General features: G+C 34.3%; 1 protein-coding gene across 2 annotated transcripts in view; it reads right to left on the minus strand.

The window, feature by feature from the left end:
- GLRA3 (glycine receptor alpha 3) overlaps positions 1-22,365 on the minus strand; it is a 158,381-nt gene that overhangs the window by 58,214 nt on the left and 77,802 nt on the right. For both annotated transcript variants that reach the window (XM_065878823.1, XM_065878824.1), the window contains exon 4: positions 5,578-5,801. In XM_065878823.1, the coding sequence (XP_065734895.1) occupies positions 5,578-5,801 (224 nt within the window). The remainder of the gene's footprint in view (positions 1-5,577; positions 5,802-22,365) is intronic.

Below are 22,365 nucleotides of genomic sequence, written 5' to 3' on the forward strand. Positions count from 1 at the left end.
GATCCTAGTCTGAAGAACACAGGCAAGAAAATCAGGATAAAGGACTCACTGTCATTCCTGCTTAGGTTACATCAACTCTTTTGCTTTATCTCCTTTCTAGCCCCCATTTTCTTATTTATTTATTTAGGCTGTGCCAGGTCTTAGTTGCGGCATGTGGGCTTCTTAGTTGCGGCACACGTGCAGGATCTAGTTCCCCAACCAGGGATCGAACCCAGGCGCTCTGCATTGGGAGTGTGGAGTCTTGCACACTGGACCACCAGGGAAGTCCCCTAGACCCCATTTTCTGAAGTCCTACCTGCCTCGAATTTCTAAAAGTTTGAGGATATTATTTTCTTCCTTTTGCATTCCCCCACTTTGGCTTAGGTTTTGGTTATCTCTGTGAAGTCAGTTTTTGCAAGTGCATTCATTTTCAAGTTTCCTAAAATATCTTGTCATTACTCATCTGTCACTGTTTTCTTTCCCATTACTTTCATCTTCCTGTGTGTTAATGTCATTTCATTCCTTATTCAGTTTATTTCTTTGTTTTAGTGGCTTTAAGAAGGAAGAACATCAGCCATAAAAAGGAAAGAAATTGGGTCATTTGTAGAGATGTGGATGGACATAGAGAGTGTCATACAGAGTGAAGTAAGTCAGAAAGAGAAAAGCAAATATCGTATATTAATGCATATATGTGGAATCTAGAAAAATGGTATAGATGATCTTAGTTGCAAAGCAGAAATAGAGACACAGACGCAGAGAACAAATGTATGGATACCAAAGGGGAAAGGGGTGGGGTGGGAGGAATTAGGAGACTGGGATTGACACATATCCATTATTGATACTATGTATAAAATGGACAACTGATGGGAATACACTGCATAGCACAGGGAACTCACCTAGTGCACTAGGTGCACTAGGGAGGGAAGTCCAAAAGGGAGGGGATATCTGTATGTGTACGGCTGATACATTTTGTTGTTCAGTGGAGGCTAACACAACATTGTAAAGCAACCGTACTCCAATAAAAATTAATTTAAAAAAATAATTAGAAAAAAATTTTAAAAGGAGGAAAGAGATTTCAAAAAGTATAATTACAAATTATACTGTCTCCAGATGATTATCAGTTGAAGTAAACTGGCCTCCTAATGGTAGTTCAAGTAATCACAGATTAAGCTAAAATGCTGTCACCAAGGTGCTAGGAAATAGGAAGAATTTTAAGGCAGAGAAAATGAAGAAATAAACATGTACAAAAAAAAAGAAGGAAGTAGTGAGAAATGGATAAGTTCAATAAGTCAGGTTTGCCAGGATATTTTGCTTCTTTCTTTGAACAGGCAGGAAAGCAGATCTCTCATGAAACATCACAGATGCTCCATTTGTAAACTGAACAAGATTTTTTTTTTTCCTAGCACAACTTCTGTTAACAAAGAAACTGTTTGCCATTTGAAAATTTCAAAGTCCTGTGAGATTTCCAAAAACAACTCACAAAAAAATGAATTTAGTCTTTGATCATGTGAGCCAGGATAGAGCAAACAAAAACCAGGGGCCAAGAGACATCATCAGTTTCATCTGAACTCATACTGAAAGATGAAAAATGCAATTCTGAATTATTCTATAACTTTTCTCAAAATATTAGAAGAAATGTGGGAAATTCATAATGGATGGCACCACTTTCCAAGTCCAATGACTTGATATAAACAGCTAAATAGCCATAATCATATAGGATACAATAGAATATACACACACATTGTATTTCAATTCTATCAATGGAAATCTTCTAGACATTATTATTTTGCAGAATGATTATTTCATGCTACCTGGTGATATATTCTTGCAACCTATGACACCCAAAATCTGTCTGAAATGAAAAGGTACCTTACAATTAAAAATAAATTATACCTTTCACAAAGTTAATTTTCAAATTAGCAGGAAAAGAGGTAAATTTGCTTTGTTTACACCTGGCATGGATCCCCTGATAGCCATCAGAAATCCACATCACAGAGGAGTCAAGGGTCGTGACTTCAGGTTCAAAGCCTCTGTCTCTTAAAACATATGTATTTAATTCATAAGTAATATATAACTCCTACTGAAAAAGTCAAACAACATTAACTTACATATAGTGAAATCTATAGTTCATCTTTATTTCTACCCAAGTTTTACAGCTCATTTCCATAACTGGTTATTCTTAACCAATTGTGGGCATCCTTCTGCACTTCTTGTATGGAATTAGATATACGTGTATCTTTCCATACACTTTTAGGCTTAAATATATAGAATGTTTTAAACAAAAATAAGCATGAAACATTTCTAACCTTAAAGATATTTTGGAGGCTTTTTCTTATGAATACATTTAGGTCTATCTCACGCAGACCCTTGATGTTGGGCTATCATTGTGTCCTGTCTTGTTCTCATTTGTGAATATATAGGGTCTTTTCTTTTGTTGCTATTTCAGTGGTGCAGCGGGCATCTTTGTAAATGTGTCTTGTGTACATGTGAACACATAAGTAATGTAAATTCCTAGAAGCAGAATTGTTGAGGTGAAGGATAAGTGTATTTTATATTTTTATATATACTAAGAAATCATCTTCCCAAACAGTTAATTTCAAGTCATATGCCTACAAAAGGGTATTAGACAATGCTGACTATTACATCTTGTTAATTTCTGCCAATATGTTTATTAAAAATGTTTTATTATTTATTTTTCATTTTCCCTTACATCAATGTTATAATTTTTGCTTCAACTGTCAAATATAATTTAGAAAACTTAAGAGGAGAAGAAAAGTCTATTATATTTGCTCATATTTCTGATGACAGTTTCCTTTCTTCCTTCTTGACGCTCCAACGTTTCTTCTTTTATTATTTCCTTTCTGTTTAGAAAACTTTCTTTAGCTATACTTTCAGGGGAGTTCTACTTGTAACAAATTCTCTTAGTTTTCCTTTATCCAAGAAGGTCTCAATTTCCCCTTCATTCCTGAAGGATATTTTCACTGGGCACAAGATTCTAGGATGACAATTCCTTTCTTTCAGCACTTGAAAAATATGTCACTTCTTTCTGGTTTTTGTCATTTCTGATGAGAAATTTTTTTTCATTTCAACTATTTTTTCCCTATAGATAAGCTGTTGTTATTCTCTGGATGTTTGCAGGATTTTTATTTAGTTTTCAGAAGCTTGTGTATGATGTGACTTGGTATGAATATCTTTGGGATTTAATTCAATATCTTGAATCTGCAGGTTTATGCCTTTTGCAAAATGTATATGCAAGTTTCAGTCATTAATTCCTCTAGTATTTTTTGTAGCTCTATACCCTATTCTCCCTCTCCATCTGATTGTTAGACTTTTGTTATACTGCCTGAGGTCCCTGAGGCTCTGTCCTCCCTTGGCCCCCAATCTATCATTTCTCTGTTGTTCAGAGTGGGTAATTTTTTTTTACTATTCTTAGAGTTCACTGAATCTTTGTCCTCTCCATTTTTCTACTGAGCCCATCCACTAGGTTTTTATTTTAATTATTGTATTTTTCAGTCCTAAAATTTTTATTTGGTTCCACTTTATACCTTCTATTTCTTTGCTGAGGCTTTCTATTTTTTTTTATTGGTTTCAAGCATATTTGTAAGTGTTCACTGAATCATTTTTGTCATGGCCATTTTAATGTCTGTCGATAATTTTAACAACCTCATCATTTTGTTGTTGGCATCTGTTGATTGTCTTTTTTCATTCAGTTTCAGGACTTTCTGGTTCTTTGTATGGTGAATGATATTTGGTTGAAGCCTAGACATGTTTATAATATTTCATGAGACTCTGGATCTTATTTAAACTTTCAGTTTGCACTGGTTTTCTCTGACACTGCTCTGTTAGGGCAAGGGGGTGTGGGTGCTACCTTATTCCTTCCAGGTAGAGGTAGAAGTCCAGTTCATATCCCAGTCTAAGATTTATAAAGAAAAAATTATCCCACGAATTCACTTCCATGTTGTTTCTTGGGTTCCAAGGTCCTTACTCAGTCAATGTTATTATGACTACCATTGGGAGTCTCCCCAAGTTTGTGATATACATTGTGTCTAGGGTTTTCAGTTGTACTTGGCAGAAGAAATAGGGAAAACTATATCTGCTCCATCTTCCCACTATGTTTTGATACTTATGCTTTTTAGTAATTTTCCAAAAAGGTTCAAAATTCTCTTGCTTAGACCTAGGATTCACCACTAAGCTATTCATTCATATGGGAGCACAGGGCTTAATTAGTGAATGAGACCTGAAATCTTCCTTTATGTATTATGCAACAATTAATGATTCAGGATTATATTAACACATATTAGCTAGTTTTCAGAAATCTGATGAAAGTGTCAATTCACAATAGAGTGATGTCACCTTGTCATTCTTAGGAAATGATAAATGTATTGAAAGGAAATTTGTTCACATGGAATAGAAAAATATGCAAAACAGATATAATATACTGGGATAAAGATATTAGCATTATTTACAAAACCACTTTGTAGAAAAATGTTTTCAAAATCACTAAGCTACTAAGATTAAATTTTCATTCCTGTTATTTCTATTTTATACTATTACCTGGCAAAAATAGCAACCATCCCTGATATTGAGCAGATGAACTCAAAATCAAATATACCCATTCCTGATGAGAAGAAAAGTTAACAAAAGGTTAAATAGAGAGGTAAAATCTAAGGAATTAATATTCAGGCTACAGCTCCAATATTAAGTTTACCTTGATACCTTTAAAACATGTTACTGATGATACAAATATTTTTGAAGCAGTTGCCTATTACAATAAATAGAGCATATTGTCTCCTCTAAGAAATATGACATGAATTCTCATCCTAACTTCCTGTTTTTTTTTAAATTGAACTAAGTGATAAAAATAATTATGGAAAAGTTAAGATAACCATTTTATTTTAGAATGTTTAGAATAGTTTTCAGATGGCACACAAGTCATCAAGTAGATTAGTGTAGCTATTTACTGAATCTATACCTGTTTGCTATTAAATGAACAGCCAAAGCTAAATGAGTTCTAAAGTTCAACTGTTCAAGAAATGTTATTTTTTGTGTTTATATTTTGGTATTATTGTTATGTTTTGATATTAGCTTTAAAAGGCTACATGGTCTTCTGAGAAATGTATAATAAATAACTAAAATGTAAATAAGATCTTTTTCTAAAGGATGACCACAGAAGCTCAAGGACATCTTAAAAAATACATACACCTGATAAATAATTTATGGGAAATGAATCCCAGACAAGAAAACTTAAATATTTCTTCACGTATAAATATTTAAAGGAAGTATGCATACATAAAAATACAATCACAACATATGATTCAGGCTACGTTCAATTTGCCTTTAAACCACCCACTAACTTGGCTGATGTAAGAACCTGGGCCATTTGTTAAAAAAGTGGATTTCCAAGAGTTACTCATATAGTTCTTGGATCTGGAACTTGGTGTCTTATTGTTGATTAAATATATTTGGGAAATGGTATAGTGGGAACTTAAGTGGAACAATGAAAGCACTTACTCAAAAATTTTAAAACACTCACTAAAAACTAAAAAAAAACCTGCTACTCTGTTTCACTGAAATCAGGGATTTAAGCCTATGGCTCACCTTATTGAATAAAGAACATTCCCATTCTTGAAAATTCTTAACAATTTGTTGTCTGTAGTAACTTCATGAAAGTTGGCTCCCTTTTCATTGGCAAAGAACAAATCAGGTTTCCAAATGGAGTCCAACATGGAAGGGTCTAGGTCTAAGGAGTCATCAGGATATTCACTATATGCAAGTCGAGGATCGTTCCATTTCTGACGAAGAAAGATATTCACTCTGTAATCCTGTGACAAAAGAAAGAAAGGTGAAAAAAGCCTGGTTTAAAATATTTAGACTTGTATGTGTTAGTCTTGGGGCTGCTCTGAATTACAGCCAAAGCCACTGACATCCTTGTGAGCTTTCCATACCCCTCAATCCTCACTTGTTACCACCAAGAGTCATTCTAGTTCTGAGGATTTGCCCAGGTTTTTTGTGATCTATATGCCTCCAAAGAAAAGGCCACAGAAGAGCACAATTTTATCATGCTTGTATTTTGCTGTTCCATTAGAATTTTACTCTCCTGGCTTGTCCGAATAAAATACTGGATTGCTATTAAACACTCAGAATAAAATATTTTTGGATTTGCATTTATTTTCTAGAACCATTTCTTTTAGTAGGTATCCATTAGCATCCAGAATGCATTTAATGAAATTTTCTTGAAAGCTGTCTATTTTCTAAAAATGAACATATGTACTTCTTTACAATAAAGGCACATTTTCTCATCTTTAGTATAATATGTAAGTTCTATGAAATTGGTGATTTGGTAAAAATAAAAGGTGGTTTTCAAATAAGGGATGAAACCTTTTGCTAGGTGTCCCATGTGTTTTCCAAAGTGACAAATCCTTTAAGATTTGACTTAAGAGATTTCCCAATTAGACCTTTCATAATTAAGTTAAAAGAAGAATCAATGATTTCAAAGTCTTGCTCACGATTTCCGGACTAATGTATAGAGTGACAAAAATTGACAGCTACGTATATGTGTGGTATTCTTACACAGTAGATGAGTATAAGTACTATCAATTTTTAAAACACTCACTAAAAACTAAAACACTCACTAAAAATTGTACAAATACAATTTTCCCCTTAGACTTTTGAAACGAGCAAATAAACATGCAGACTTCATTATAAGTATAAGTGAACATTTTAAGAAAGCTTCATTTCCACAAAAAATAGCCAGGGCCGGAGATATTTAGAGAAACTGAATATCAGTTTTCGTCTATTTTTTCACTCCTTGAATACCAAATTACCAGTAGTCAGAATACAGTGACCAAGCAATCACAAAGACTGCTTCCGTAATATCAGACCCGTAGATTGGTTATCTTGCAAGGAGGTCAGATTCAGAGTTTGTAGTGAATGTTACAAATGTATATGTGGCCTTGATCATTAGTTGTGCACTGAGATCCCTGTCTTCTAACTGTAACTAAGGTTACATACCAGATAGTGTTTTTTCCGCTTTCTAGGTGCCCCATGTATTTTCCAAAGTGACAATGGAGCAGAGGTCACTTCAGCTTTCTACCACAAAGCTCACAATAATGTGGAAATCTCACCAGCCTCGAGGATCTGCAGAACTTATAAACGGGGATACATGAACAAGCTTCTACCAGACAAGGACGGGTCATCCTCACCTAGACTAGGGTTCAGAGCCCCAAGAAGCACAGCTCCATGGCTGGTGGCCAGTTCCTGCATCCCTCGCTGTCCTGTAATCTGTGCATCCACCCTAACTACCACCAATCACATTTAGTCCAATGATTGGACTAAAGTCAGTTTCTCTGACCTCTAGGGAGGACTAAAGCAAGACAAGTTATAATGATACTTGCCAGGAAAAATAACTGACTCGTAAAGAATTTCCTTTTGGACTGATTCTTAAGACATATTTTTAAAGGTGAAGTATTTTTATGCTGTAACGAATTTATTGATTGAGAACACTCTGTGATGCTAAAATAAAAAGTCCTTTTAAGCTGTAGTCTATGTGATAAAATTTGGTAGACTCTCCCCATCTTTATGTGATTGGTTTACTGATAAACTTTATAGACACAATCTCAGATCTTCCAGGAATGCTTTTTGCTCCAAGAAGGAGCTGAAAAAAGACATCAAGTAGCCTTCAGTTTCTGTTTCTAAATCACACAAGGAAAATATCAACTGTCATCTGTCACCAAGGCCGAATGTTATCCTGTATCCATTGTGCTCTTTTTGTGAATAACCAGGACTATCTTTGTTTACTAACATGTTGAGGTCTTTGGTTTAGAGCCAAGGTTCAAAGCAAAACTGAAAAATGACCATTTCCAGAAAACCCAGAAACTTAGGTTTCAACAGTCCTCACAATTTGGGTTTTGACCTGCCTGCAAATGAACATTGTAATGGGAAGCTTCCCTATCAAACAAATTCAGCTTTTCAAAACTAAACTTTTAAGCTCACCTCCTCATAGCCAATGTACCCCATCTGTGCTCAGCAACCGATTATATTATTTCTGAATCCTGATCATAAGTGAAAATGTGCAAAAAAAGGGTATAAAAAACATTCAAATAATACCACTCTAAAAAAAGTCCTTGTAACTCAAGTTGAAATAACTTGCTTATAATAAAAGGCCATGGACCAAAGAAGGAAAGAGCTTTGCAAAACAGAGACAAATGGATGTGTATGCAGCATATGAAAAAAAATGTCAAGTGGACTTACTAAAGCCAGTTTAAAAGTTCAGTCATTCCTTGGACATACTTAAAGACTAAGTGTTTTTGTTTGTTTGTTTGTTTTGGGGGGAAGTTTCTGTTTTATTTATTTGTTTATTTATTTATTTATTATTTTTATTAACAGTGTTGTGTTAGTTTCAGGTGTAAGTGTTTTATTAAAGGAATCTTCCCTGTTCGCCCTGGCTATGCTTCTATAAGGGTGAAAATGTAGAAAGCTTATATGTGAGTAAAAAAAGAAGAAATATGAGATAATACATCATGAGAATGAAATCAATATTTGTATCTCACATTTCTAAAATCTATCCATGTATTGAATTCATTCATAAATCTTAGAAGGCAGCTGAATTGACATTTACGTGTATGGGATCATTATATTTTAGAACAGAGACATTAATGATTCTTTTTCCCTAGAAACTTCTTTTGTAGTAATATACATTTTTGCAAACCCTTCAGAAGTTAATTGTATTTTTTCATCATTTTGCATGTTACACAATTAATGAGTTATTTTAAATGTTATATAAGTGTATTATTAATCTTGTACAACAGTGATAGAAATGTAATCATTATTTCATAATATAGAAAGACTAATTTTGACATTTTGGAAGTCAAATTTTATTATTATTATTAGAATAGAGTGTATCACTCTATTCTAATCACTTTAAATTAATTGTGTAGGAAAATATTTTGTTGACCAAGTAAAATTATATATCATGTTTGGATTCGAAAATAAGTATCCATTAATATGTGGTTTAAATTCCATCTGTATGTCACATAGTAAAAGAAGAACCACACTAAATTTTCTGACCTAGTATTTGAAATTCTTACATTATGAGGTACAAATAAATAATAATTCTCTTAGGCAAATATTATAATGATTATAATATACCAGGCTCAGAAGTAAGTCTTCTTGGGATCAAATGTCAGCTCTCACAGTGAATAGCTTTCTAATCTCCCTGCACCTTGTTTGTTCAACTGTGAAATAGGGATGGTTATAACAGCACATCCTCTGATAGAGTTCATGTGAACGTTGGATTGATCCACATAAAGTACTTAGAACCACACTCATTAAATGTTAGACCCCCAAAATTAGAAGCCATATTAGATAGAAATTTGCTTGCATTTTCTGTTTCTAAATTAGTTTTGAAGTACTAGGGGCATTTTGATTTGAATCTGGGATAGCTGAATTTTTTGCCATAGAAGAATATGGGACAGATAATTGTAATGTTGAAATCTGGTGAATAATATCTTTGAAAATTTGCAAACTATTATGATAAGCTTATCGTTGACTTCTGTATTTCAATATTTCTGTATTTTTATATTTTGTCTTTAATCAATTGCCCCTCCTCCCTCTTTATATATAAACATACATACATATACATTTTAAATTTGTTTGTTTGAGTATATAAGGCCCTTTTCCCTCATAGCAAATACAGCTGTTCACGTTTCACTTTGTGCCAGATGTTATACTAGGGGCTTCATGGGTTACTTCTACTATTCTCATAGCAAATCTGTGAGGCAGGTGTGATTATTATGTGTGCTTAGCTTCACAGATGTGGAGAAAGGAACAAAGACACATTAAGTAACTTCAATGGGATTACAGAGCTAATAAATGAAAGAGCTATAATCCAGATCACAAGTTCTGATCTCAGCGTTTTAACGATATACTGACTGCATAATACACTGCCACTCATGATTGCCTTGTATGCAAACCAAACATTTTATAAACTAACGCAGATTCTGGTTTATGGTGGGGTCTTTTGGTAAGGAATTTGGGGATTTACTGATCAACATGCTCACTGATGGGAAACTGCAAGCACTAAAACTAAGTGTTCCCAGATTAAATCGAATTGTTGCCACATTGTCATTTGTCCTTAGGGGTACCCTGGTGGGAGACCAAATTTAGTAGAGAGCACAACCCTATGTATCAGCTAAAATGACATATAGAATATTATTGTCATCTTTTGCCTTACAGGGAAGCATAGGATTGCTAGAAGTGAACTGAAATGACCAATTAGAAAAAAAGTAGAAAGAATCACCTAAAGTTAACAAAGAAAGTTAAGTACTTCTCTTTTCTTTGGTTCATAATTCAGTTAATTTTTAAATTCCTTAGTGTTTTCAGGCAATTTCTAATCCAGTAGCTAAGCCTACTCCCAACCCCTTCCCCCTTCCTTTTCTCCCTGCCTTCTCACTCCCTCATTTCTGCACTTTTCTGCCCTTTCCTTTCCTTCCTTCTCTATTCCTTTCTGTTTCTGTGTCTCTGTCTCCCTCTTTCCCTCCCTCTCTCCTCCTCCCCTTCACTCACAAACCTGCGTGCAGCACTCCTGCCCCCTCTGCCTCTTTAAAACCCGCTGCCAAATTATTATTTTGTTGTTGTGGGCAGGTGTTTTACATTGTATTGTTACAGATCGAAGAAAATATGTATCTACAATGCTGCCACTGTTGATACCTTAATACCTTTGTTTTCTTTTCTTCCTACACATTTTCACACAGTTGAAATTTATCGTACCTGCTCTATGCATCCTTCATTTCACTTAATGTATTTTATGCATTTCCTGGTAATCCTCTTAATCATCATTCCAGTGGCTATATGATGCACTTTTCTTACACAAATACTTTTTCATGTGATTGAAAAGGGTCTAGTGCCTATGGAATTATGCAATTTGTGAAAAACTGAAATGTGTTCATTTATTTTCAATAACCAAATATATTTTTTTGCTTTATGTCTCAATAAATCTGAGCAAGAATCAGGAGTATAAAGTATTTCTAAAAACGAATGTGCCAGGCATATAATCAGAAGGTAATATGTCTAAAACAAGACTCCTTGAAAATGGCACTGTAAAAATAACCATCACAAAACAGCACAACAATAACCACCAAGTACAGTATTTTTTCTGGACCACTTGAATGCTTTCCAGTTGATTGTAAAAATTTTCATCTAAAATGGGGTTTGTAGTGGCAATTATCACTGCCTTTCTTATTTATAATTTGATTTAATGAGAATGGTTTTACGAATTCAACATTCAGTATACTAATTAATCTTTTGAAAAAGATGCTCTTTCCCAGGTTAAAGAATTCAGTTTCTACCCCTATTTTTAAAGTTATTGATGATACTGTTGAAGTTATTGTTAGGAAGTGGTACTTAACCTTATTAAATTATTGGATATTTATTTGAGAGTCATGTGATTTTTAACTTGATATAAATTTTGCCCCAGTATATCATTAATCATTTACTGTCTGTAAAAAGTAAGATGTGAATACCTAATGGTATATACATATATTGGAGCACGGGTATATTGAAAAGTTGAGATAGATTATATTTTTTTAGCTAAAAACTCAACAGAATTTATTCAAATATTAAAAGATCAATATTATTCTCAAAGTTATTTAGCATTATGCAGCAAATGCTTATTTTATCATATATTGCCAACCTGGAATTTAGTTTAGTGTTGATAATACAATAGTGAAAGATAATCCCTGCTCTCCAATTGCTCACTATATTGTAGAAGATAGCCTGTAAACAGATAATTTTTTTCACATTATAATTGCTATGTTGGAGGCATGTACAGCAAGCTAGGAAAACACAAAGAAGGGATAGCTAATAGGGACCAAGGTGGAGTGGTTGGGGAAGACTTCCTGAGGAAAATCTAATTGGGCTTCGTTTTCAAAATGAAATAAAATTTAGCTGGGCAAACATTGGGGCCATAATAAAATGTGTCCTGTAAAATATTGGACAGAAAATCCAGTAACCACTAGATTTTTGTATGATTAATATAGGAATTTGGCTGAATCTTAATTATTATAATTTATATATATATATATATATATATATATATATATATATATATATATGGGGCCCTATGACTGCAAATTATTTTCTGGATGAAGGTACAAACTATATATACTTCTTAAAAGTACTGCTGTCTTACAAGACAAGAAGAGGGTTCTTCAAAGACAAAAAGAGTAGCAAAAATAAGAGTGAGCTAAAGCCAAAGGAATGATAAACAAACACAAATGCCTAAACTGGGTGACTGAGCCTTGGGCCACCGCAAGGTAGAAAAACAGAACTTGTGACTGAGGATTAATTAATTAGACCCTCAATATTATCATAGATTAGGTTCAAACAAATATGAGCTCATAACAATGACAATATTTTAACTAAAGACAAAAGAAACCAGACATGAGCAGACATGGACTTCAATGGAAATACCAGATCAAGAATAGGAAATAAACATGTAAAATGTATTTAAAGAAATAAAAGATAAAGTTGATAAATAGGAAGCTATAATAGCAGAGATAGTTTTTAAATAATCAAATAGAATAATAAATGAAATGAAAATATAATTGTTGAAATTAAAAGTTTAATGAATATGTAAAAGCATATAAGAATCCGTTGAAATGAGAATTGAACAGAATGTACAGCTAAAGAAATATCCCAGATTAAAATAGTGGGAGAAAGGGAGAAAGAAAAATTTTTTTAAAGTTGAGTCTTTAAAGATAAAACGGAAAAACCTCAAGTAATCTGCATCTAATTCGGATCCAAGAAGGATGAATTAGAGTAGAGAAAGCCAATAGTCAGAGAAAATGACAAGGATTTTCAGAACATAAGAAACTAATGCTCAGATTCAGAGAACTCAAAATATATCAATAAAGGTATGTAAAAATAAGTTTATATGAAGACATTATATGAAAACTGCAGAATAGCAAAGGAAAAGAAAATACCTTTTAAAAAAATCACCTTTCTATTGCCAAATAATATTTCATTGTGTGGAATATCACATTTCATTTATTCATTCATCAAAAAGGAATGGAGTACTGACACATGCTACAACATGAATGAAATATTACACTAAAGAGGCCAGTTACCAAAGACCATGTATTATATGATTCCATTTATAGAAAATGTCCACATCAGACAAACCTATGGAGACAGAAAGTAGATTCCTAGTTGAGGGGAAGCAGGGAGTGACATGGATGCTAGGGAGTGATAAATGTCCAAAAATATTTGTGATGATGTTGTGCAACTGTGTTAATATTCTAAAAATCATTTAATTATAGACTTTAGTTAGATTAATTGTATGGCATGTGTACAGTAAGTACTTATCACCTATACTGGAAAATACTTAGACTGGCAGCAGACTTCTCAACATCAATAATGAAACTCACAATATAATGGGTCAATTTACTCAAAATACTAAGAGAAAATTACAGTGAACTCTGAATAGTGTACTCAGTAATATAATCTTTCAAAACTGAAGATGAAAGAAAGTCATTAAAGAAAAATACACAGCTTAATCTTGAACATTTATAAAGTGGACTTCTAATCAATTTACTTCAGAAAGACAGAAAAAAAAAAAAAGCCACAGAATCCTGTTCCGAAATGCAAACAGAAATGATGAGAGGGCCTTCCCTGGTGGTGCAGCGGTTGAGAGTCCGCCTGCCAGTGCAGGGGACACGGGTTCAAGCCCTGGTCCGGGAAGATCCCACATGCCGCGGAGAGGCTGGGCCCGTGAGCCATGGCCGCTGAGCCTGCGCGTCCGGAGCCTGTGCTCCACAACGGGAGAGGCCACAACAGTGAGAGGCCCGCGTACCGCAAAAAAAAAAAAACCCACAAAGAAATGATGAGAAACTGATTAAAGTGGATATAAATTCAACTAGTCTTCCTCTATATAAAAATGTCGCTATGAATGCATAATTTATGGGGTTTAAATGAACTGAAAGATTGGAAAGACAATATCATATACTAAGACTAAAATCACCTGCAGAAATACATCCAAAATATGTTAAAGACTTTTATGCAGAACATTTATAATTTCTTGACAGCATAAGTACTTAAATGGAGAGAGATGCCATGATTATACAAAAAAGATTAAATATTATGAAGGGAGCAATTGTTTCCAAATTAGTTGTTAGATTTAGTGCAATTTTTGTCAAAGTCCAACAAATTTTTTGAGGAAATTGACAAGCAAATCTTTAATATATATTTATATTAATCACACAAATTATAAGCTTCAGGAATAGCCAAGGCATGTTTATAAAAGAAGAACAAAAGTAGAGTGACTTCCTGTAATAGATACTTAAAATGACTAAAATGCTGTAAGACATTATGATATTGGTGCAAAGATAAACTGACCAATGGGACAAAATGAAGAGTCTGAAAACAACCCTTATTTGATATATAAAGGAAGTAGTTTGCAGATCAGCATTGGGTGCTTAATAAATGTTTCTGTATATGACAAAAAGTTCACATTCTATCCCAATGTGACACCACTCAAGAAAGCAAGTTTGGGTAAAAGTTCAAGTATAAGAGTCAAATTTTTAAAAATAGAAGATATAGCAGAGTATTCTGTGGCCTTGAGGTAGGGTAGATTCTTTAATAAATTCTATGATGTCAAAATTAAGAAATTCTATTCATCAACAGGCCACTTAAGGAAAATGGAAAAACAAACCACAGTGGAAAAAGATATTTGCCACACAGGTATAACTGACAATTGGCTACTGCCAGACTATAAAAAATCTCATACCAATGGATGAGAAAAAGACAAAAAACTGAGTAGAATATAGTCAGAAGAAGACATGTTTCACTGGGCAGAGACCACAAATGTCCAACAAATATGTGAAAAAATGTTCAAATTCACTGGTAAACAAAGATGTGCTAATTAAGATACTGAGTACCATTTTATACCCACTGGGTTATTAAAAATAAGAAGTTTGATGATACGCAATTTGGCAAGGATATGGAGCAAAATGATAGCTTATATACTGCAGCTGAAAATAGAAAAAGTGGGAAAAATTGACATTGTATTATAAATTTGATATGTGAATACTCAAGATACAAAAATTTTAGTTCTAAGTATAAATTTTAAAGAAACCCTTCCACATGTGCACCAGGTGACATATACAAAATATTTATAGCAGCACCATTAGTGATAGTGAAAAACAAAAGCAAAACAAAACAAAGACTGGAACCAATCCAAACATTCATTGGCGGGAAAATGTATAATAAATTATGTCAACAAAATCAGATACCATATAGCTGTGAAAATGAATTAACACTACTATTTGCAATGAGGATAAATCTTAGAAATGTTAAATTTAGTAAAAAAAAAAGCATCAAAGATGTTATAGCACCATTTTCATAAAATTCAAAACCAAGCAATCCCTCTCTCTCTCTCTCTTTCTCATTTGTCTATTTCTATCTATTTCTCTTTCCCTCTCTCTAATAAAATTTTGAGAGCAAAGGAATTATAAACACAAAATAGTTCACAGTGGTTACCTAGGGAGATATTAGGAGAATGGGATTTGATGGATTATACAGGTATGTTTAATATTGGTAATATTTTAGTTTTGAAATTAGGTGGTGGTTTCAACAGTGTTTGTGTTATTAAATTATACCTTGTCACTTAAATATATTACTTATGCAATTACATACCAAAATATTATATCTGAATATGAAATTAATCACTGGAAATGCTAACTGGAACTACCCTATTCATTCATGGGAAATACCCTACACACTGTAGTGTTTTGTCATTTATTTACTTTGTGCAATATATTTTATGATTTATAACATGTTTTTATTAGCATCTTGTTATGTCCATCTTACACGATGTTGTAGTCGGTAGAGTGATGACCCAAAGATGTTCAAATTTCAATCCTCGAGACCTGTGAATGTGTTAACCTTATTTGGCAAAAGAGATTTTGCAGATGTGATTAAGAACCTAGAGATGGGGTTATCTGGGTGGGCCCAATGTAATCATGAGGATCCTTATGAGTGAAAAAGAGGCAAAGAGTCAGTGTCAGTGATACAATGTGGGACTGGATTGGTTTAAGATGGGGGAAGAGAGCCATGCGCCAAAGAATGCAGGCAGCCTCCAGAAGCTGTAGAAGACAGGGATGAATTCACTCCCAGAGCCTCCAGAAGGAACATCGCCCTGCAGACACCCTGATTTTAGCCCAGTGAAACCCATTTTGGAGTTCTGACCTCCAGGATTATAAGGAAATACATCTTTTGTGGTTTTAAGCCACTAAGTGTGTGGCAATTTGTTACAGCAGCAATAGGAAATGGATACATATACCTCTTAAAATTGATTTGCATACATTCTCATTCTCATTTTTTGAAGAAGTTTCTAGAACAATAGTTTTTTTGTTTTTTTTTTTTTTCTAGTCATTCAAGAGGGTAGAACATTTAAGGCAAAAATCATTGGATTTACAGACAAATGGAAAAAAATAACCCAGACGCTTCTTGTTTGTAGGAGTAGTACTCAGAGATCCTGACTAATTTCAAAATGATCAGAAAATAACTTTCCTTGCTCAAAAAACAAGGATAAAGTGCAAACTTCCTAACAAATGTTTCGCTGGTTTAGTGTTATAAGATTTTCTTACTCCAAAGTACTGTACAACATAGGTTGCTGCGCTTCAACAAAGCGCAGAACACAATAGTCAATGGTGGAGTAATTACTCATAATGTCAGCCCTTGTTGCTCCTACCATCTGCTCTACAAACCCCACCACAAGGAGGGTGGTTGTCTGGGTCCACTGATTCTGAAATAACGGCCCATTGGGAAAGTGCTTTTCCATTCTCACTACACCAACAGGGAAGAAAGCAGTTTTATAAGAACAATTTAGAGGTTCAGAAAGATTATTTCAAATCTCCCCTTGACATCTTCATTATCCGTATGTTTAATTATTCTCTAGAAAAGGGCAGAATTATTTTAAAATTATAACTTTTGAGGAAACTTAATTATGTACCAATGCTGGAAACATAAAGTTAAGAATTCCCAAGAACTGAGTCGACTTTCAAAGATAAATGGAAAATGAAACATAAAATCAATCCCTGTTTTTCAGAAATTGAGAGGTATTTTCTTATAAGAATGGTATTTAGGACTTCCCTGGTGGCGCAGTGGTTAAGAATCATCCTGCCAATCAGGGGACACGGGTTCGAGCCCTGGTCCGGGAAGATCCCACATGCCGCGGAGCAACTAAGCCCATGCGCCACAACTACTGAGCCCACATGCCACAACTACTGAAGACCGCGTGCCTAGATCCTGTGCTCCGCAACAAGAAGCCACTGCAATGAGAAGCCTGTGCACCGCAACCAAGAGTGGCCCCTGCTTGCCGCAACTAGAGGTAGCCTGTGCACAGCAGTGAAGACCAAACTGAGCCAAAAAAAAAAAAAGGTATTTAAAGGAAATAGTTATATAAATTCAAATGATTTATCAAGATCGATCAGCACATGTGTGCTGAGTCAGTGAACTAACACACTATGTTATTCATTCAGTAACCTCTGTTTAGATGTAAGATTTGTCTTAGTTTGTTCAGGCTGCTATAACAAAATACCATAGACCGGGTGGCTTATAAACAACAAAAATTTATTTCTCATAGTTCTGGAGGCTGGAAGTCTGAACTTAGGATGCCAGCATCAGGGTGAAGGCCCTCTTTCTGGTTTCAGACTTCTCACTGTGTCCCCAACATGGTGGAAAGGGCTAGGGGCTCTGGGGGATCTCTTTATAAGGGCATTGATCCCACTCATAAGGGTTCCACCCAAAGGTCCTACCTACTAATACCATCATCTTGGGGTTTCAACGTATGAATTTGTGGGGGACACAAACATGCCGACAATAGCAAGACTGAAAATTAAACCACTGGCAAAAACAATAAAAGGCTACATTCATTTAGAACACTGCCTGTGCTTACACGCTAAGGGTAGAAATTCTGGTGAGGGAAGCTTAGTCCATGGGACCATTCTTCCGAAGTTAATGGAGGTTTATTCCAACTAATATAGTTCATCCAGTTTGGGCATGCCCGGCTTTAGAGATAAAGACTACACAAAGCCACTACTTCCAGCAGCTGCTTTCTTTCAATGAAAATCAGTAATTTATGTTGCTCTTTGGTTGTAAGGTAACAGATGATCCTCTGCCTTAATGTGCTCCTAGCTCCACAGGCTCCATCGATCCAGCGATGCCCTTCTGCCTCCGGTGCTCACTTGCCTTCCTACTTGATTCCCCTGTGTCTGCAAATTGTTTGCCCAGGGCTCAGGCTTCCCACAAACTGGGCTAAACAGTCAGGTGGAATGCTTTTTCTCCTTCACTGCAAGTTTTGCCAACAAACCTATAGGTAGGGGGGAAAAAAATGGCACCATTTCCTGCCTCATCTTTCTGCCCAAATCATTTCATAACATCTGCTCACTCCATTTTATATTATACCAAGTAGGAAGAGGAAGTTTATATGTTTCTCATGGTTGAAGCAGCACAGACATGGAAATTCTGTCACTACTTCCATTCATGATCCCAAGTTTGTTTGGGGTCATGTATACCCAACGTAGAATGTGCTCACTTGTTTATTTCTACTTAATGCTAATCACATAACTGACACGTTAAAATGAACCTAACCCTTTACACATAGCACTTATTAATTTTCAATTTGTATATTGAATGACATGTGGGCAGTGATCTGCTTATTATTTATTTTTTGGACTTCCAGTAAGTAATTGTTACACTACTGGAATGTATGATTTGGATCACAAAAAGCCCAAAGTCTCTTGGAAAATGAACTATTATTTGGTCTTCAGAACATCCTATGGTCAATCAATACTATAAGAGCTCCTCAAATCAATCAAGAAATTCTAAGGACCCACTATTAGGAAGAAAACTTTTCTGAGGATAGCTGAGAGACACTTCACAGTTTAAAAGATGGATAATAGCACCACATAATAATAATTTTTTGAAGATTTTCCAACTAGTGTTTCCTTGAATGTCTGATGTGAACTGTGTTATATTTTATGTCTTTTTCTTTAATTTAAATTGTGGTCAAATACATATAACATTTACCATCAGTGACTTTTAGTACATTCACAATATAGTGCAACCATCACACTTTCTAGTTCCAGATAATTTTCATCACTTAAAAGGAAACTCTGTGTCCATTAAGTGGTCACTTCTCATTCCCCCTTCCCTCCAGCCCCTGGCGACTGCTAATCTGTTTTCTATCTCTACAGATAGGCCTACTCTGAATATTTCATATTAATGGAATTACACAATAGATGGCCTTTTGTGTCTGGCTTCTTTCACTTAGCATAATATTCCCAAGGTTTATTATATGGGTGTTTTTAAAGTGTATTTAAAAATACATAGACATCATCTGCTTAATTTACAGAAACTTGAAGGGTCTCATTGAGATAATTATACATACAAGGTGATATAATTTTAAAGATGTGTTTTTAGAAGTGAATGCCATATATGCCATATATATACATATATATAATCAAAATCCACAAGAACATAAAAGATGAAAACAGTATTTTTAATTGAATGATTACTTTCAGGCTTGAAACTAGATACCTTAAATAAAATTTGTAATTGAAAAAAATATTGATTAAAATCTGCCTTGCGTATAAGTTTTCAGGAATATATTTAATCTTCTAAATGACTAACAGCCTCACCTTGAGTTACAAGTATTTTTCAAGGATACTGATATCATATCATTAATATTGAGTATGATAGCAGAGTCTGACACTAACAGAGCATAGCTAGTCTTTTCCCACCAATCAGGTCTTAATTTACTACCATCTGTAATTTGGGATTAATGTTACAGAACAGACTAACAAAGGAAGATTTATTCTGAACCTATATAACATTAGGTTACATTAACATTACTAAAGTAAATAAATTATGCAAATCCTTTCTTTACCTTAAGGTATTCCCAGTTTAAATACAGATTTTTCAGTTATACACTAACGTAATTTTTAAATTTAATATATTATTTTGCAACAATGTTCACACTTCCCTTCATAATTTTAATGAACTTTTAACACAGCTTGGATTTGGGAAAAGACATAGTTTAATAAATAAAAACAAAGGAATGCATATTATTGGCAAAGGATTTTTATTCTGTGTGCTTTTACATTTGTCCTCAGTAGAAAAGTTGGTCATGTAAACAAATTATTCTAATAAATGTTTTCAGTATTTTTAAATTGTTAACACTGAGGCTTAAAATATGACACTTTTATATTTTAATTGATATTTAAATTTTCAGTGGTTTTTCTGAAAAAACTCCTTATGACCTTTGGAAATCTTTTGATTCATGAGGGCTTATACTGTATATTATTTACTATGAAATGGTAGAGGTTGAATATTAAAAGAAAAATGTTCCACTTTGGAAAAGTTTTAGTGAGCTAAATTTTTTTTTTTTTTGGCCGTACGCAGGGCCTCTCACTGTTGTGGCCTCTCCCGTTGCGGAGCACAGGCTCCGGACGCGCAGACTCAGCGGCCATGGCTCACGGGCCCAGCCGCTCCGCGGTATGTGGGATCTTCCCGGACCAGGGCACGAACCCGTGTCCCCTGCATCGGCAGGCGGACTCTCAACCACTGCGCCACCAGGGAAGCCCTTGCCACATTCTTTTTGATTAAAGCAAGTGACAAAACCAATCCAGGTTCAAAGAGAAGAAAAATAAGATTCATTCTCCCTTTTGATGAAAGCAGCAGGAAATTCACATTTCAAAGAAGTATGCAAAGAGGTACGGAAAGTTACGGCAGTGATCTTTGCAAATCATCTACCATAAGGCATCAGGGCAATAGATGGAAAATCATTATAATGAAAAGACCACAACAGGTGAAAGGAAAAGCTGGCCTGTATTTCTCTCCAACATGCATACCTCACAGAGATATCACTGCTTTAAGTCATAGTAGTAAAATATTTTTAAAATATTATTAAAGAAAATTTATAAATTAATCAGACTTGCTCTTAAAAACAGTAGATTAACTACTTTTCTTTTTTCTGACTTAGACAACTTTCTCACGAGTAGAAGGATCACATAAAGTATTTTTAAAAGAGATTTCTTGTGCCCATTTATATCCTAAAAATCACAAATACATCATAATTAAAGGCTATGCAGAAAAAAACCTAGGGAGGGCCATATAACAAGGGCATTCTGTATTTTGAATTTAATAAAGTATTACTTTAAAACTACAAGAATGATATCTTTTTATGATGCAGAACCTAGGTAGAAGAGATCTAACACTGCATGAGGTAAGAGATTATTTGCTCATCTCTGAGTTTTGTTCAGCTTTGATCCAAATAAATAAAATTTTTCTTTTTTCAACACACATCATAATTGGCATGATCTAGAAATTTCATAACATGTTTTTGTAAAACAAAAATTAAAAAAAAAACAAGTATGACAAAACATAATACAGCTCAGCGATTGTGTTTTTAAAAGAGAAAAATATGAAGAAAATATTTTAAAATTTTAAGAAATATTTTTTGTTAGGACTGACAAGCCAAAATTGAGTCATATTTGCATTCATATTGACCAGGGGCATATCTAAGTCATTTGGGGCTAAGAGAATGTATTGTTCAGTGTTTTTAATATATATGAAATATTTTGAAAAATCTGATTTGAAGAGTAAGAGCAGTAAATCTTGCTTCGAATATTGAGTTGGTCAGAATGAATTAACTTTTATAACATATTCCACAATAACTGTAGTACTAAAAATTGTCAAGTGCAAACAATTTAGCCTTAATAAGTAATAAGAAATAGAAGCCCCAGGAAAGAAAGAGGATTACAGAACTATATTGCATTTCGAATCCAATAGCCACTGGGCTTTTAGGGGGCAGGATACTGCTTCAACTGATGCAGAAATTTAAGAAGGTAAACTATCTACCTCTTTTGTTTGAAATGTTTGGTTTTTCCTCTCTGTTTCAAGAGAAGAGGGGAAAAAAGGTAGTAATTCAGACTAGCAATATGTCATTTGCAAGTTGTAAAGTTGCCATGATCACGGCAGACAAATGACAGCTCTTACAGCCATTTCATCACCTTTCCCAGAAGGACATAAAGTACTAGAAGAGAATGTCTGTGAATACATCATTCCCCTTCTTAAGATACCCTGGTCCTTATGAAACCCAATCTTTATCCTAAGGAGTGGAGCTGATGGGAAGGGATGATGCCATAGAAGAGAGATGGCAGATGATTGAAGGCCCATGCTGTGGCTCTTCTGTTTTACCCTGCCCTTCTCATTTCACAGCAGCAAGAAAGAACCACCTGTGTGATTATACAAACCTCCATGTATGTTGTGGAACAAAAGCATTTCTTTGGGAAATACAGAAATAAGGTATTTCCTCCAGTCTAATTT

This window comes from Phocoena phocoena, chromosome 6 (genome assembly GCF_963924675.1).
Source record: "Phocoena phocoena chromosome 6, mPhoPho1.1, whole genome shotgun sequence".
Lineage (NCBI taxonomy): Eukaryota > Metazoa > Chordata > Mammalia > Artiodactyla > Phocoenidae > Phocoena > Phocoena phocoena.